Source organism: Gracilinanus agilis, chromosome 2, assembly GCF_016433145.1.
Source record: "Gracilinanus agilis isolate LMUSP501 chromosome 2, AgileGrace, whole genome shotgun sequence".
NCBI lineage: Eukaryota > Metazoa > Chordata > Mammalia > Didelphimorphia > Didelphidae > Gracilinanus > Gracilinanus agilis.
In genome coordinates, this window is record NC_058131.1 from 298,496,585 (window position 1) to 298,514,612 (window position 18,028).

The following is an 18,028-nucleotide window of genomic DNA, read 5'->3' on the forward strand; positions in this document are numbered from 1 at the left end:
AAAAACTCTGACAGGGGTCTAATTACTCAAATATACAAGGAGTTAAATCAATTGTATAAAAAATCAAGCCATTCCCCAATTGATAAATGGGCAAGGGTCATGAATAGGCAATTTTCAGATAAAGAAATCAAAACTATCAATAAGCACATGAGAAAGTGTTCTAAATCTCTAATAATTAGAGAAATGCAAATCAAAACAACTCTGAGGTATCACCTCACACCTAGCAGATTGGCTAAAATGAAAGAAGGGGAGAGTAATGAATGCTGGAGGGGATGTGGCAAAATTGGGACATTAATGCATTGCTGGTGGAGTTATGAATTGATCCAACCATTCTGGCTGGCAATTTGGAGCTATGCTCAAAGGGCTATAAAAGAATGCCTGCCCTTTGATCCATTGTTGGGTTTGTACCTGAAAGAGATCATAAATAAACAGACTTGTACGAAAATATTTATAGCTACGCTTTTTGTGGTGTCAAAGAACTGGAAAAGGAGGGTTTGTCCTTCAATTGAGGAATGGCTGGACAAATTATGGTATATGCTGGTAATGGAATACTATTGTGCTCAAAGGAATAATAAACTGGAGGAATTCCATGTGAACTGGAAAGAGCTCCAGGAACTGATGCAGAGTGAAAGGAGCAGAGCCAGAAGAACATTGTACACAGAGACTGATATACTATGGTATAATCGATTGTAATGGACTTCTTTACTAGCAGCAATGCAATGACCCAGGACAGTTCTGAGGGATTTATGGAAAAGAACGCTACCCACATTCAGAGGAAGAACAGCAGGAGAGGAAACATATAAGAAAAACAAATGCTTGAACGCATGGGTTGAGGTGGACATGATTGGGGATGTAGACTCGAAACTACCACACCAATGCAACTAACAACAATTTGGAAATAGGTCTTGATCAATGACACATGTTAAAACCAGTGGAAATGTGCATCGGCCATGGGTAGGGGTATAGAGGGGGTGAAGGGGAAAGTAGGAGCATGAATCATGTAACATGTTAAAAATGAATATTAATAAATGTTTAAAAAAAAGAATATTGAGGTGCTCCCCTAACTACAGAACTCTATACAACCTTCCCCCCATTAATGGTCATAGCAAGTAGTTTACAACCTATAATTTACTGAGTCAGAGAGGTATAATGAATAAAGAACTGGACCCAGAATCAGTAAGAGCAGGCTCCAAGTCCCCACCCCCCCCTCTTTTTTTTTTTTTTTGACTCAAACAAATTTAAGTGCCTATTCTTATGTCTCTGCTTTCCAGGAATTTAATCCAAAAGGACACTGATTCTAAAGAAATAAGAATGTTACAATGACAGTGTAATGGGGACCACAACAAAGTCTTTGAAATCTGAGAAAGGTGAGATCACTTTGAATGGGGTGATCATGGAAGGCTTCTTGGAGGTGACATCTGACCTAAGCCTTAAAGCTCTGCCCCACACCTTTTATCCTCCATGCTCTGTACGTCCCGCAACATAAGTACGCACACAAAAATGGGGTGCAGGATAGGACAAACTTAGGGAGTGGTTTCTATCATCACAAATATTTTACCATAGAACATTTAGACACTAAGTGCCTACTAAGAATTATGCTAATATGGTTAGCAAAATGAAAAAGTGAAATAGCATTTTATTGCCCTAAATTTAAAAGAAAGTTGTTTTTAAATACCATCACGGTCCGCCATGCTGTCAAAGAAGAGCCAGGCAGAGTCATCTCGCCCATACTTTACAAAAGCAACATAATGGCTGGTTTCAATGCAGAGAACAGCAAACAACTCCATCTTCTGACAAGGTATACAGCCATGTCTCCAGTCCCAGTCAGGTAAGTCTTTGGGAAGTGACACTGGGTTGTATTTATGACTTAACCTCTTGGGATGAAGGTGGACCTAAAGAAGATCATATAAAAGAAATGAGTGAACAACCTTTCTTTTCACAAAGAGTTAATATGTTCTCTCATATTCAATATGAAGTCCATTTACTACAATGTTAAATTCAGTGTTTTAAAGGCCAATGTATTTCATTAACTCTTACTTTTTAGTAGTAGCCTTAGGTATTTAATAAGAGTTTAACAACAGAGTAATTGAGGAAAATAGTCCTTTTTTATATATTATTATTATTATAAATTAAAGAGAATTTATAGTTTGAAATATAGTTGTTAAAATCTCTGCTTTTAGTTAGATTATTTTTCCCCAAAGTGTTATTGGAAATTTTGGGGTCCTTGAACTATGTTTCCCATAAGTCCACTGGTTTCTTGTCCTTATGCGATGATGTAGACAGAGAGAGAAAACTGAAGGGCTGGGGTTGGACTTCCTCTTTGCTTGCTATCCACCATAGTGAGAGCAGGCAACAGCACGCCTTTTAAACTGACTAAGCTAGAATGGCACGTGGCTTCATTTTCTAATGGCTACTAATAAATCTTATAAAACCATAATATTTTTCAAGTTATCGTTATAGATAAATTTTATTTTTTACACCAGGCAGTAAGGAAACAAAATACAAAAAAATCATCAAAATAGCAAATATTATATTACTTACCAAATAAAGGCAATATACATTGACTAAAGTCAAACTCACTTGTGTGTTGCAGGTTTTACAAAACTGCTTGATTTTTCCAGCAGAAATGTCAGAATCATCATAGCATTCTCTGCATTCGTACATAGCAAGTCCTCCACATATCCGGCACTGTCTGGGAGCTACATTTTGGTAACAAATAATGCATCTTTCCATTAGAAAGCAAAAATGACACATTCTGAAAAAGACAGTGTTTATGTAAGTTTAAGAACTTGCCCTCCCACCCCCATATATCTATAATTTAGATCTTCTTAGATTTAAGATATTTTTAATCATACCATCAGAGAAAAATCACTTGCAAAAGGAAATTGCTTTTTATACTTACTATCTTCAAGTAAATCTGTTATATTTAATTCCAATGAAGGAAAAATTTTTTTGAAGAGTTTGAAGTCTTTTCCAAATCGAGGCATCTGAATAATCAGACATGATGGTGCCTTCAAAATATACATATACATTAAAGTCAAAGTCCCAAAAAGAATTTTCACTATAAAACTATAAACATTCATAATTGTGATTTAGAGCATAATGTGGATGGGCTAAAAACACATAATGTGGATGGGCTAAAAATACAAATACAAATACTCCAATGTATTTTCTAATGATATCCTGACATAAATCATGCAAGTAACTTTAATAAGGACCCAAGTTTAATTATATACTAATAGCATGTTATTGAAAGTTGTATAGTAAATAAGAGCAACTAGTAATGGTAATGTGGTTTACTGTGCTTAAGATATAAAATAGAGGACTCTTTTTACAAACTACGGCACAAAAATAGCCTTTCATTCCTTTATTTCAACAATTTAGACATTCTTTCAGAAATTAATGCAGTAAAAGCCCTGCTAATAGAATGTAATCAATAGATTTTAAATTTATTAATGTTTTTTGCTTTCATTGAGGAGAAAAAGTATAAAGCCTCTTCTGACATATTTGAATAGATAAAATTTCTACTTCAACAAAGTGCTAAATATTTGCAAAATACTTAATTCATAAATATATGCTAATGGATTTGTTTTACAGGACATAAATAGGTCTTCGGTTTGAATTACCTAGTTAGTCTATTAATATAAATTAGTTTAATGTTTCTCTTTGCCACCAGAAAGCTAAAAGGTTTAGTTCTCATCTTTTTCATTTGCACCAGTAGATATGATACTTTACATTGAAGTTCTGCTTGATTTTTAAATTCTCAAACTATGTATCTCTGTTTAACATGTATAAATGAAAATATTAACTTCACTATAGTAAAAGCAGCCACAAGCATAATCATTATAAGTATTAATAAAATTCAGTGAAGATTTGTCACTAACCTCTGCGAATTTTAGGTTACTATTGATGAAAGACCATTCTAGCAGCTGTTGAATTGTAGGAACACCAACTTTTTCATTTTTTTCCATAAAAATTTGATAGAAATAACAATCTTGTACCTTTTGTCCTGCAGATCTAAAGGATAAAGTACACTCTGTTCTTAAAACAAAGACTAAGGTAATCTTAAAATGTTAAGTCACAATGCAAAGGATGTTTAGAAAAAAAGCAACTGAGAAACAGAAACACTATATATTTCCCTAACTTTAAGTGCCCTCTCCAGATAGCCAGAACAACATTATGAAGAAAAAGGTAAAAAATATGAACCAAATATGTGGTTAACTACCTTTCAAATATTCCAAATGAACATTTTAAGTTAGAAGTTGGTTTGTGTGTTTGATAGAAAGACACACCTGGAAGTTTAAGCAAAATAAGGACAGGCTGATAGGTTTTGTTTTTTTTTTAAACCCTTAACTTCTATGTATTGGCTCCTTGGTGGAAAAGTGGTAAGGGTGGGTAATGGGAGTCAAGTGACTTGCCCAGGGTCACACAGTTGGGAAGTATCTGAGGCCGGATTTGAACCTAGGACCTCCTGTCTTTAGGCCTGACTCTCAATCCACTGATCTACCCAGCTGCCCCTGATAGTTTTTACATAAGCTAATGCTAAAGATTCCAGATTCCAATGAAAAAAAATTGGAGACTAGAAAATTTCATCATCATAGATCTTTCAAAGACATCACAAACTTATTTATCATTTACAAAATTCAAGTTAATCCATTACATATATATATAAAATTTTCTGATAAGATTCTATTATCTTTCTATACTTTCAGTGAAAGATTGTGTGAAAACTAAGGAATGAATATGACAAAGCTATTGTGCTGCCATTTAGTGTTCACTCTGAGGAAACAGGCTTAGTATCTGAGAATACTTTTTTTTACCATCTTCCCCCTCCCTGCAAAAAGCAAAATTCATTGATTCAACTTATGGACTAGAATATTTAGAATATGAACTCTTATTAGCGAAATAATTTCATTAAAAAGTTCATCATGTTATTATTATTGATATCATTAATTAATAGTAATAATACCTAAATTTTGTGTAGTGTTTTAAAGTTTGCAAAGTGCTTTATCTGATTTGATCTCAGTTGACCTTATAAAGGATTTGAAATTACATTCTAACATTATATATGCAATTGCTAATGGTTGCTTGTGACTAGAATTCTACTGAAAATCAAAGAGACATGCTAGGGGGAAATTAGAACTTGCGTTGATTCCACATAAGCACCATCTTTTGATGAAGATAAATGCATGGGATCTGGAGTGAACTCTCCTTAAAACTGGCATAAACTATTAAAAGGATAAGAGAATGTTTCCATACCACATGAAGTTAAAGTTAAAAAAATAAAAGAGTAGGTGTAAGGCATCAAGCAAAGGCCACTATTGCTGATACGGAAATCATAGATGATGTTTTCATTTATGTTATATAGCAACTCTATCTACTATCATCTGTCTGTCTGTCTGTCTATCTATCTACAGCAAAAGAGACGATGACCTGGCAGTAGAAAAACATAAAGAAGCTGCCTCAGCCTTTGAAAAGAAAAAAAAAAGGTAACCATCTTATATTGATCAAGAAATAGGTCATGAGTTTTATATACTTAATTCCATCCTCATGAGAACAGAAAAATGCCCCAAAAGCTAAAATAAAAATGGGTCTTAAAAAAAAAAAAAAAAGTAAGTTTCAAAGTCAGGGCTGAGTTCCAGAGCTACTAAGCCCTATTGCTCAATCTATCTACATAGTCACTAGTAGTGATATCTCACCAATGCTGAAAATAGTTACATTGAATATTCAAGAAAAAGTTATGTCTGGTATACTCTTATTTTTTAGAAAAGCAAAGAAATGTATAATACATTTTAGAAAACTTTCCACTGAAATAATTTTAAGAATTCTGGCACTTGAAGGGTAAATCTCCAAACATCTGGGAAACTGAACCATCCAAAAACTTATTCCCCAAAGGTTCCAAATAGCCAAGGAACCAAGCACATCAAGTTCAATGATCTTATCAAGGTTAAAAAAAATGACTAATGAGTTACAGAACTGAAATAGATTCAATTTAAGACTAAAAATTTAATTTTTTAAGTCAGTGATGGATAGAAGGAAATAATGTTTTTACAGAATGTGATTATCTTATAATAAGATTCTCCTAAAGGTTCATTAACTTATTCTAGGAAAATATTTGTACACAATTTAATAAAAGAATGATCTGCAATAACATTTGTTTCACAGATTAAAGTACAAATTTACATTAGGATAATTTTCTAAGACAAGTCTATTTTTTCTAGAGAAACTATTAACTAAAATGAATTTAAGCCATCTCTATCTAGCATATTATAAGCATTTAATAAACACAATACTAAGTAGTGCTAGAATCACTTCTTTTGAAGTGATAAGAGCTTTAAAGTGCCAATATTTTTAAACTATCATGAAAGGATTAGAAATTTACCTTATTTTTAATAATGGTTCTACCCTCAAAATATGATGAAACAGGATGTTCAAGAACTCTTCAGGATCTAGGTGAAAATGAAAGCAACTTAAGAAGAAATATATGACCAAGTAAGTTCTATTTCTAAGTCATTTCAATTCCAAATTCAATTAAAAAATTCTTAATGGTCTAACTAGCAACAGAGATCTATTATTTCCCTTGTTATTTAGAAATGCAAACAGTTTCATACAAAGATTAAAGCAACACTGTACTCCAATTTCATGGTAATCAGACTATGTTTGAATAGTAATACTAGTGTAAGATAAATGGATTAAGATGTTATCTTTTAACCTTTTAAATAATGAACATAATTTAAATTTTTGATCAGTAGCACTAAAAGTCAGTTAGAATATACTTGATAAGGTCTTGGTAATGGGTTTCCATCTCAAAAATTAACACAAAAGCATGATTCCATGACTCTTGGCTTAATCCCAGGGAGCCATTTCTATGGCATAACAGGTACTGATATACAAATATAGATGGTTCTATGTAATCCATCACCATTACTTGAAAAACTTCAATTAAAAAACAAAACAAAACATTTATGCATCTTCTCCTGGATAGTACTATGCTAGATGACTCCAAAGACCAAAAAAAAAAAAAATCCTCATCCTTAAAGAACTTATGACTCGACTTAGAATTGACATTCTACTAAGACTGGATTAATTACTAGGGTAGAACAAATTTTCAGACTTGGGCAGTGCATCACAGGAGAGAGTATTTGAGTTTGTGTTCAGTTTTTTTTCTTCGTTACAAAAAGGAGAGGAAAACAGAAAAGTATTTCCAAAAAAAAAATGAGATAAAAGAATAAAATGTAAGTTATAAAAACATATAAAAATATATATGCCACAATAACAAAATAACATATGTATAAGAACATAAATTAATATTTTTAAAAGAATGGATCAGCAGCATAATTATCATGCAATAAATGTGTTCTTTTCTGCCTATTCATTATTTATTAAAATTAGTCAATTTCATAGAGTAAATCACTATTTACTATCACTTGTTTTCAGAAGACAAAAAAATCTAATTACTAAAGAAAAAAACTTAAATATTTAAGTTATTTTCACCCTTTGATAAAATGAATCTACAGTTGTACATACACTTGCCTTTAAATAACTTAAATTATAATGTACTTCATATAATTCCATTTCAATCTACTTTTACTACATATACTGTCCATGAAGTCAATGTTACCTTTTTCCTCAGAGGTAAAACCTGATGCAGCCTCAACTTTCTCAAGTATTTTTCTCAGTTTCATAATTTTTGTGGCACAAACATATCCATATCTATAAGAGAAGATAAAATAACTGCTTATTAATTTATAATAGTACTTCAATTATAAAATAATAACCACTCAGAATTCTACAAGCAGGATTTCATAATTAATTGAATATCCAATTATTCTGAAAAAGTACATCTATCTGCACAGTTCCTTTTGAGACTATAAGCATTTAAATAGATCCTACTGGAACGAGAACTATCTATCCAAATGATTTCATTTCCTTGAAAATGTATTTTCTTATTGTTAGAAAAAAAGATAAACATCTAAATTTGGTTTAATTGGAAAGAAAAAATTTTGTTGGGCATGATAAGTGGAGAGGAAAAGTCTACTTTTATATCTACATTAAAAATGAATCAACAACAAATAAGTGTTTTAAAATATATTAGTATAATAGTCATTGTTATCTTTGTAAAGACATGGAAGGTTTAAATTTCTATTTACATATAATATATAATTATTTTAAGATATGATAATTATACAGTATCTATTTTCATTGACATGTATATAGGCACAATTTTAAGTCAAAGCTTGAATTTTAGACTAGATTTTATATTTTTATAATTATATTTTATCCCAAAAAATATCCCAATACTAGTATGAAATATAACTATAAAAAGATACTATGAGGGAAACCTGGGGTGACAAAAAAAAAAGAACAGTGGAATAAATGCCTAGTAATCCTTAGAGGAAAAAGAAGTGAAAAACTTAAATGTTTGTATTCTAATGAACAGAATAAAAATAATAAAGCCAATTTCAAGTTTCAACACTGAGAAGTAATCCCTATATAGGCATCATGACTTAGGGGCCTGAGATTCATGACTAGAATATATAAGCAGAAAGGTATACTTATTTAAGCAAAATTTATTTAATAGAAAGTAGAGAGACTGGAGGGAAGAGCAGGATGAAGGTATTTTTAAAAAGGTATACACCTTTATAAAAGTCCATAAGCCAGAAGAAAATAAGAGAGCATGTGAGAGAGATCAAGGAAATGCTGAAGTCCCTGTATATCTTCATTCCACTGGGTAGTTGATAAAGAATGTCATAGCATCATTCCTTGTATTATGAAAAAAGGAAGAATGGACATATAGTTAGGTTGGTATGGAGTTGGAAGAACAACTGTACTCAAGAAGTATTGATTAATGGATCCATAATACCATTGAGGTCACAGTGATTTGCTGAAGAATTCTGTACTTGGTACTATCTCATTCAACATTTATGTCAATATCTTAAACAAATGCTTAAAAAGAATATTTATCTACCTTGCTAAAAAAAAAAAGAAAAAAGATTTAATGCAGTAGATAAAAGAATCAAAAAAATTATTTAAACATATTACAGGCTAAAATGAGCCTATATTTAGGTTCAATCAATTAAGTGCACAATTACAAAATGAAAGGAGCATTTCATAACAGAAAGAAGTTGTGAAAATGCCAGTGTAACACTCAGGCTGTTCACCAGAAATTTCTCATTCTTATTATATAACCAGTCCAATTTTTTCAATTATAAATTTTACTGGTGAAGTCACCAATCATTTCTCCAGCCGTAATTCCTTGTTTTATAATGTGTTGTAGCAAGTTCATGCCCATGTGCCTCTCCATTTCCCTGGGGTAGATCCTTGACTTCAATTCTTTAGATACATGACACACACATGACCATACAACATCACTGGAAAACTGGCACTAAAACAGATGGACCTTTGGTTCAGAAAGAAGTTTGGGGTCATGCAAAAGTCTGCACTTTTCCCAAGAAACCATCTACTATTTTTTTCTTCTTCAGTTCTCAGCCCAGTCAACTGCCCATTTGCCATGTCTAAGACATAGACAGATATATACATTTTATTATTATATATATGGTATTATAGTAGATATATTAGATATAGTATCTAATAGTATATCTAGTATAGATATATAATAGATATAGTATATGCAACTATATCTATGTATACACATGTATATACTCTATGTACATATGCATATATTAATATACATGTATATGAACAAATAATGTGTTTATATACAGATGAACTTTATAAGTATTTAAATTATATACACATATATATACATATATATGCATACATACATACAACTGGATATCACAGTCCAGACAATAAGCATTCTTCACCTGCTTGGTCTTTGCAACAGAACTAATATCCAAATCAAAGAAAGTCCAATAAGACCACATTTTTAGAATACTAAGTTTATTTCTGGGCATCTATCAAGTAAAACCTTAGCAAACTGGAACAAAGTCAAAGAAGAGAAGCAAGTATAGATAAGGGTATGAAACCAAGTCATATAAGGAAGAACTGAAGGAACTGCAAGAGATTTTATAAGAGACAACAATGACTATGACCAAATATTAGGAATAATGTCAAAGAAGAATAAGACTTACTATGTGTGACTCCAGGAGGCTTGACAAGGAGTATGCTTCCAAAACTTTTAAATGGCATATAACTTTTGACTCAGCCATACTACTACTAAGTCTATACCTCTGAAGAGATCAAAGAAAGAGGAAAAGGACCCATATATATAAAAACATTTATGGAAGTGCTGTTTGTGGTGGCAAAGAGTTCTAAAGTAAGGGGGAGGGGCAGTGAAATGGGAAATGTCTGAATAAATTATGGTATATAAATGTGATAGAATACTACTGAGCAAGAAGAAATGATGAAGGGGAAGATTTCAGAGAAACCTGGGAAGATTTATATGAACTAATGCAGAAGTGAGCAGAACCAAAACAAAAACAATATTATAAAGATAATCAACTGTGAAAGACTTAGGAATATTAGTCACCACAATGACTTCTGATAATTCCAGAAGATTCATGATGAAACAGGCTAACTATCTACTGAAGAGAGGACATGGACTCAAGAGTACAGATTGAAAAACAGTTTTTTTGGACATGGCTAGTGCAGATTTGTTATGACTGGTTATACATGCTTGTAGCAAAGGTTTGTTTTTCTTGTTATCTCAATTAGGGGAGAGGGGCAGTGGGAGGGAAGTAAGCCAGAATCATTGAAAATCCTTGAAAAAATTTATGAAAATAAAAACTTCTAAAAATGTTTTATGATTCAAAGTCCTACTCCAGATGTTCTCACATACCACCTATTCTCCCAATCATCAAAAACTTTTATTGGTTATCTCCTTTTACTTCTGTCAATACAATTTCTTACAACCAAAAGAAAAACAAGTTTATAGTTCATGTACTAGGAAATGGAAAAGTTTTTATAACTATATAAGTTTTATATTATAATAAACATATTGCAAGATTTATAATTTTGAAAAACTCATCTGTTTCTAATATGAGAGTTAACATGTATGTATATGTGTGTGTATATATATATATATATATATATATATATATATATATATATATATATACATGAGATACTTTCCCCACTGTGGCGTAATCCTTTATATAAAAGGTATTTAAAAGTCAGTGCAGTTTTAAGCTTTCATAGCTGCACTAGGACTTTTCAGAACACTCTATATAATTAAGTACAATAAACTTAAATGTCATTGGACTTATCCACTATTCCTACTAATAAATGTACATATATAAAGTGATAATCCCAAGTATCTTGGTTTTTCTTAACCTACCATAATCACTAAAGTTCAATATATTCCACTAAGGTTATTTAAACCATTTCAGGGTAACTTCATTGGAGCTAAGAAAACAGAACACCAATATAAGCCATAGTGGAATGACCAAAGTATCTTTTCTAAAAAGGAATGTATTAAGGGCAGCTAGGTGGCCAAATGGATTGAGAGCTAGGCCTAGAGAGAGGAGGTCTTGAGTTCAAATTTGACTTTAGACATTTCATAGTTGTATGACTCTGGGCAAGTCACTTTACCCCTACTGTCTAACCCTCACCACTCTTCTGTCTTGTAACTGATATAGAGTATTGATTCTAAGATGGAAAGTAAAATTTTTTTTTAAATAAAAAATAAAGATATGTATTAGGGCTGAGCATGGTAACACACCCCTGTAATCTCTGCTATGAAGGAGGTTAAGGCTGAAGGATCCCTTGAACTTGGAAGTTGTGAACTTCCATCAGGCTAAAGCTGAACAGGGGTCTGCACTCAGTGTGACAGCAAAATGGTGAGCCCCTGGGAGCAGAGGGCCATCAAACTGCTGCCTACGGAGAGGCAAATTGGTCCAGATTAGAAATGGAGCAGGACCAACTTTCTGTGCTGATCGGCATAGGGACTGGGCTGTGAGTGGCTGCTATACTTGGTGAGAAAGGACGATTCAGTATTAAATAAAAAACATATATTAGTTTTAGAATATACTGCAAAAAATAATTTAATTGTTTTCCCTTTCATATAACCTAATATGGTAGAGCAGTTAATTACCATACAAAAGTTAGCAACCAAATACCTATCTCAAAGACAGGATATTAAGCTATAATAATGTACTTACATTCTAAGAGGATTTACAATTTCTGTCCTCAGTAGTTCTTGAGTTTCACTATAATATTCTACATCATTCTTTTCTTTAGGTCTAAGTAAGACAGTGTCCAGAACAGAACTAAAAGAAAATAAGCTGAAAAACAAACAAAAAAATGCATTTCGGTGGGCTCTCAACATGTGGAAATATTAAGTTAATACAAGAGCTAACAAACTGATTCTAAAAGCAAAAATTAAAAATGCAGGACCAGAATAGGGGAAAAGTAAAAGATTATTAAACACTAATGTTTTCAAACATGAAATACTCAAACTCCTAGGAGTTCTATTATTCACTTTAATTTAAATGATTTATAAAGTATCTACTATCTGAAGAACATTCACTGTGTTAGGAGCTAGAGAGAGGAAGCTAAAAAATAAAAAATGACTGTCTGTCCTCCATTCAAACAAGAACTCAACAAAAACCTACTATATGCAACCCTCTATACCAGGCAATAGGGATGCAAAGATAAAATCAATATAGTTTCCACTCTCTGAGAAGGGCTCACATTCTATTGGGAGTAATACGACAAATCTGTATAAATACTATACAAATAAATGTAACAGTAAACTGAAGAAGGAAAAAACACTAACAATTGGATGGATCAGGGAAAACTTCATGCAAGAGAAGGCATTGAAGCAAAGGACAACAATGGTTCTGAGAGTTGGTGATGTAGGCGAGATATAGAGGGCTACTTTCTGGGTATGAGGGATGGCTTGTGAGAATAAACAGGAGGAAGACTGTAATATCTGAGGAAAAACTGGTAGCCCAGTTTAGTGTGAACAGTTTTTATAAAGGGTGATAATCTGAATAAAGCTTAAAAAGATGGGCAAGAAGCAGATCATAGGAACTTATAAATATCAAACTGAATAGTTTGTATTTTATCCTAGAGGCAACAGGACATCACTTGAGGCCCTTCCACAATTGAGGGCATGATCCAACCTGTACTTCAGAGAAATGATTCTGGTAGCTGTATGGAAGATGAATTAGAAAAGGGAGAGACTAGAAACAGAGAAATCAAGGAGGAACTTTCGTAGTATTCTAGGTAATAAGTGAAAAGAGCCTGAACTTGAGAGGTAATCATGTAAATGGGGAGGAGATTGGTACAAAATATGTTATAGAGGTAGCAACTGATTGGATAGGGAAGGTTCAAGAGAGGAAAGAGTCAAGTTAGACTAGGGGATTAAAAACCTACATGAGGAAGCAGACAACTAAGTGGTTCAGTGGATTGAAAGCCAGGCCTAGAGAAGGGAAGTTCTAGTTTCAAATTTGGCCCCAGACACTTCCTAGCTGTCTGACCCTGCCTCCACTGCCCAGCCCTTACAGCTCTTCTCCTTTGGAACCAATATACATAATTGATTCTAAGAAGGAAGGTAAGGATTTAAAGAAAAATCCTACGTGAATGGGAAGATGTGGCCCTTAACAGAAATAGGAAAGTAAGTAGGATGCCCAAGATTAGGGGAAAAATAATGAGCTTACAGACTAATGTGGGGAAAGGGACTGAAACATATACCCAAATACAATGTAATATAAAATGTGGTAAATGAAAGGAGTCAGACAAAATGCTGCAATAAATATAAGAAAGAAGAGACCTTATACCACTAAGGGGTTAAGGGAAGACTTCATGGAAAAAAATGGAATCTGTTCTGGGGCTTGAAAAAAGGGGGATTTTAATATGTGGAGGGCACTTATTAAACTTATTACCCTTATAGGGAAAACTGTCTCTGCAAATACATATAAGTAGAAAACTATAGGATGAAGCTAGAAAGAAGTCCAGGCTGCCTGGAATGTAACATGCAAAAAGGGAGTAGAACTAAATATGACTGGAAAGGTAAATTATAGCCAGATTGTGGAGATCTGAACTGATCTCTCATCCCCAAAGAGGTCCTGTGAACATGAAGCAAGTATAAACTAGGAAGGAAAAGGAAATGAAAATAGCATGGAAATTATTTTTTAGGATCAAGTGGAAAAGATAAGGCTTGACAATACTGAAGTTTGGGGGTGTTTTAATTGCTTACAAGATAAGAAGAATTGGATGTACCAATTAAAGTCTAGTCATTTCAAAAAAGGCTAAAAAAAGTATTTATCTAGGCCAAAGACTAACAAGTCTACAACCACCCTAGATTGGTTCACATCATGGCTCTGTCACTTAATATTTTGAGCAATCGCTCATTTAACTTCTCTGGGTTTCTGTTTCCTCATCTGTAAAATGATCAGGTTAGACTATATGGTCTTTAACCTTCCTTCTTATTTTAAACAGCAAGATAATTCTCTCTCCTTGACTAATTAAAAGAGATAATCATCACATGCTAACAAGAAATTACTCAATATACTATAGAAAAGTGGGACATAAAAATATCACAGTGGTTCTTTGTACATCTTTTTAATTATATATTTCTGAATTTGACTCTCCATTCTAAAATATTTTGAATGGTTTATTTCTATATTTGACTATAGCCCCTAAAAGAAATCTACTACATACTAACAGACTGTTGCAAGTCCCACTGTTTGATGTCTACAACAATGGCAATTCTTGTTTATTCTTTAGAATTAAATGTTTAGTGTGTATTGTGCTTAGTGTAGGGTGTTTTGCTTCTAATATTTTCATTAGCCTATCACCTGGTCACTCAACTACATTTCAAACTTACCAGAATAAGGTAGAGTCTAAGTAACAAGAATTGTAATGGCCCTGGATACCTTTCTTCTTTCCAATCATTACCTCTAAACCTTCTTTTTCCATTTTTGGTGGAGTATTCTCTTCTACCACTTCACTTAAGTAACCTCCAAATGCTGCAAAGATAAAATCAACATGAAAGTATTTCTCAAAAAAAATAATAATTAAGCTGTTTGTTTCTACCTAAGCTTTCATTTTTCTTACATTTTGATGCACCACTACATAGCTACTATGGAAATTTGATTTCCAAGGTTAAAAATGAATTTTATTTGCATTATTTAGCTCAGTTTACAAAATCCGCAATTGATTCCTGCCTTTTTTATCCTCAATTCACCCAAAATTGTATTAGTAATTAATATTTAACCTTTAAAGATTATAAATAGCAACAGCAAAATTTGACCATGTAAAACTATTTTTTTACAAATGTTTGTTGACCAGTATAATCACTTCCAAATGTTTCCAAAGCAGAAAGAGTTGTTTTACCTGTTGAAATTAAAATTACTTTTTCTCACAAAAGCATTTTTTAATACAAAGAAGAGAACAGAAGGAAACTCAGAAGGAAAAGAACAGGCAGAACACCTCTAAAAGCAACATGATGAATTTATTGTATTTTTTAAAAGTGCTTTTCATAAACATTTATTTAGCAAAAAACTACTAATATTTTGCTTACACCCACTCAACTCTTAAAATGAAGCACTCTGTGGTGTCTGCAATTATTAAAGCTATCTACTTATTATCTAAAACTAGGCAAGGAATGGTTACAGGAAACTGCAATATTTAATAGAAGAGATATGCTCTGTAATAATAAATTGAAAAAGAATTTTCTAGTATAAGACCAATTTGTTTCAATGCTTGTTCTTATTTTATAATAAACAATTCATTTAGACAAAGAAGCTGGTATAAAAACGACTAAAATTTCATTTCAATCTTCTGAAATTCCTGAAAACTAAATGACTAAGGACAACAACAAAGTTTAAAAAAAAAAACAAAACTCGATTTTTAAAGTCCTCAGCCACTATGTATGGTTAAAATCTTGGAAAAAACTAATTTATCACGTAGGATAACAGAAATTACTAAAAATCACTATACACCAATGAAGGAATTCTGTTTTTGTTAATCCTGATTTAAAAGGAATATTAATGTAAACCAGAAATTGGCTATACAGTATTTCCATGTCTAACTACTGCACAAAATCCTGAGATTGGAAATGGAATCCGTTCCAAACAGGAAATAAATTAAAAGGTTGTGAATACCTAAAGAGTTGCATCGTTCAATCTGGTTGGAAACTGGCTGAAGAGAGGCGAACCTAGAATCAGGCCTACAGCACTTGAGTTTAACGAACAGTGCCTTCTTCAGAGCACAGGTGAAATAACGCGTACCTCTGAAAGTTCCATCTGTGCAGCCTGCACATTCGTCTTCCTGAAATAAAATATGCTTAGAGGTAAATTATTCTTCCCATACAAAGGTAACAGTTAAAGAACTAGATAGTATTGGTTGATAGTTTTTTACTTATTCTGCTCCTGATTTATTGGGAGTGATACTAAGATTTCCATTAGGATGATTATTTCTGGGATTTTAAGAAATTACTGAGGTTAAGGTCTTTACTTTAAAAGTGACAAGAGTAGAGCCATTACCTCCTTTATTTATTTTTAAAAGAAAGGCTTAAATCTTCTCTGGCTACTGAATTTCTTCTACCACTACCCCTAGTGAGGAAAAAAACTGAAACTATTATTTTCTTTGAATACCCAGTGATACTATTCACAGCAATGAATAATGAACTAAAAAGGAAAAAGGAAAGATGAACTCTTAACTGAGTCATATTTCTCAGATTCTTCTCATCTAACAATAAGCTATTCAATAATAAGTAAGCAAAAGAAAAGGGAAAAATCCTTCTGCATGCCTCTAGAATTATTCTCTAGGTTATTATTAGGTATAGTAGAAACTATACCATTATTGGGATGACATGGGAACATTATTGTATATACAGAAGATGAATCCTCTTTTTCATTGCTAAAAATATGTCAGTATCACTACTCATTCCCTCATTTTGCTTTGTCACAAAAGAAGAGATATTCCAACACCTAAGGGTCAAGTCTTGCTGTCTGTGGCCTTACTCTCTCCCACTTCTTACAGGATCTCACTTGAGCAGTTATCTCTCCCATATAGCTTCAGTTTCCCTTTCACTGGTTATTTCCCATCTACCTACAAATATACTCAGGTCTCTTCAATTCTAAAAAGACAAAAACAAAACAAAACAAAAAATTTCTCTTGACTCTTCTACCTCACCTAGCTACCATTCCATCTTTCTCTTGCAAGTCACATATAAACTTATTTTAAAAGATGCCTAACAGCAATGTCTCCATTTCCTCATTTCCTGTTCTCTGTTTGACCTCTTACAACTAAGCTTCCACTTTTATTGCTATATTGCAACTTTGAAAAGGTCACCAATGATTATTCCTTATTTCCATGACCAAATTTTTCAATCATATTCCTTGAGCTCTCTGCAACCTGAAACTATTGACAGGTCCCCAACTTTGCTACTCTCTTTCCTTGGCTCCAGACTCTCCTGCTACTCTTCCTACCTAACAATCCTCCTAACTCCTTCCTACTCACCTTCTTCCCAATCCCTTAAATTTGGATTATTCTAGGGCCTTCTTCTCTTTTTACTTTCTATACTCTGTCCCTTAGTAATCTTACTTTCATAGTTTCAGATGGTACCTTTATGAAAAGATTTCCCAAATCTCAACCTTTAACCCTGACCTAACATGTCCCTGATTCTCACTATGGAAAATTACTTTCCCCCTAGAATCTCATGGAGCACTTTAAGTCTTCAATATACTTATCTTATAATGTTGTACATTACAGACGTTTGTATCTTATATTCAGCTACAACATAAGCTTAAAAAGTGCAAGAGTCATGTCTTATCTAAACTTTTTTCTCTCAGTATAGTGTGCTGCAAAGAGTAGATGCATATTTAGTAAATGAATAAATTAAAGAATAGAGGAAACAAAGAATTTTCCTCTTTTGTGAATAAATTATTTAGAGAACATATCTCGACAGGGTGGCAAGAAGCCTTTTTCTGACCCACAGGTTGGAGAATTAGGCTCAATGTTTAGTGTTTTGTTCATGGCAATCAAAGTAGAATGAATAAATATTAAAAAAAAAAGATAAAAAGTAGAATCCTAGACGGGAAAATGATTACCAAAA

General features: G+C 32.7%; 1 protein-coding gene across 1 annotated transcript in view; it reads right to left on the reverse strand.

Annotated features, from left to right (window-relative positions):
- CYLD (CYLD lysine 63 deubiquitinase) overlaps positions 1-18,028 on the reverse strand; it is a 69,072-nt gene that overhangs the window by 30,391 nt on the left and 20,653 nt on the right. The window contains exons 8-16 of the mRNA XM_044659723.1: positions 16,074-16,239; positions 14,795-14,936; positions 12,123-12,245; positions 7,622-7,713; positions 6,383-6,449; positions 3,885-4,017; positions 2,903-3,011; positions 2,581-2,699; positions 1,676-1,892 (exon numbers count right to left, since the gene is read on the reverse strand). Coding sequence (XP_044515658.1) covers positions 1,676-1,892; positions 2,581-2,699; positions 2,903-3,011; positions 3,885-4,017; positions 6,383-6,449; positions 7,622-7,713; positions 12,123-12,245; positions 14,795-14,936; positions 16,074-16,239 — 1,168 coding nt within the window. The remainder of the gene's footprint in view (positions 1-1,675; positions 1,893-2,580; positions 2,700-2,902; positions 3,012-3,884; positions 4,018-6,382; positions 6,450-7,621; positions 7,714-12,122; positions 12,246-14,794; positions 14,937-16,073; positions 16,240-18,028) is intronic.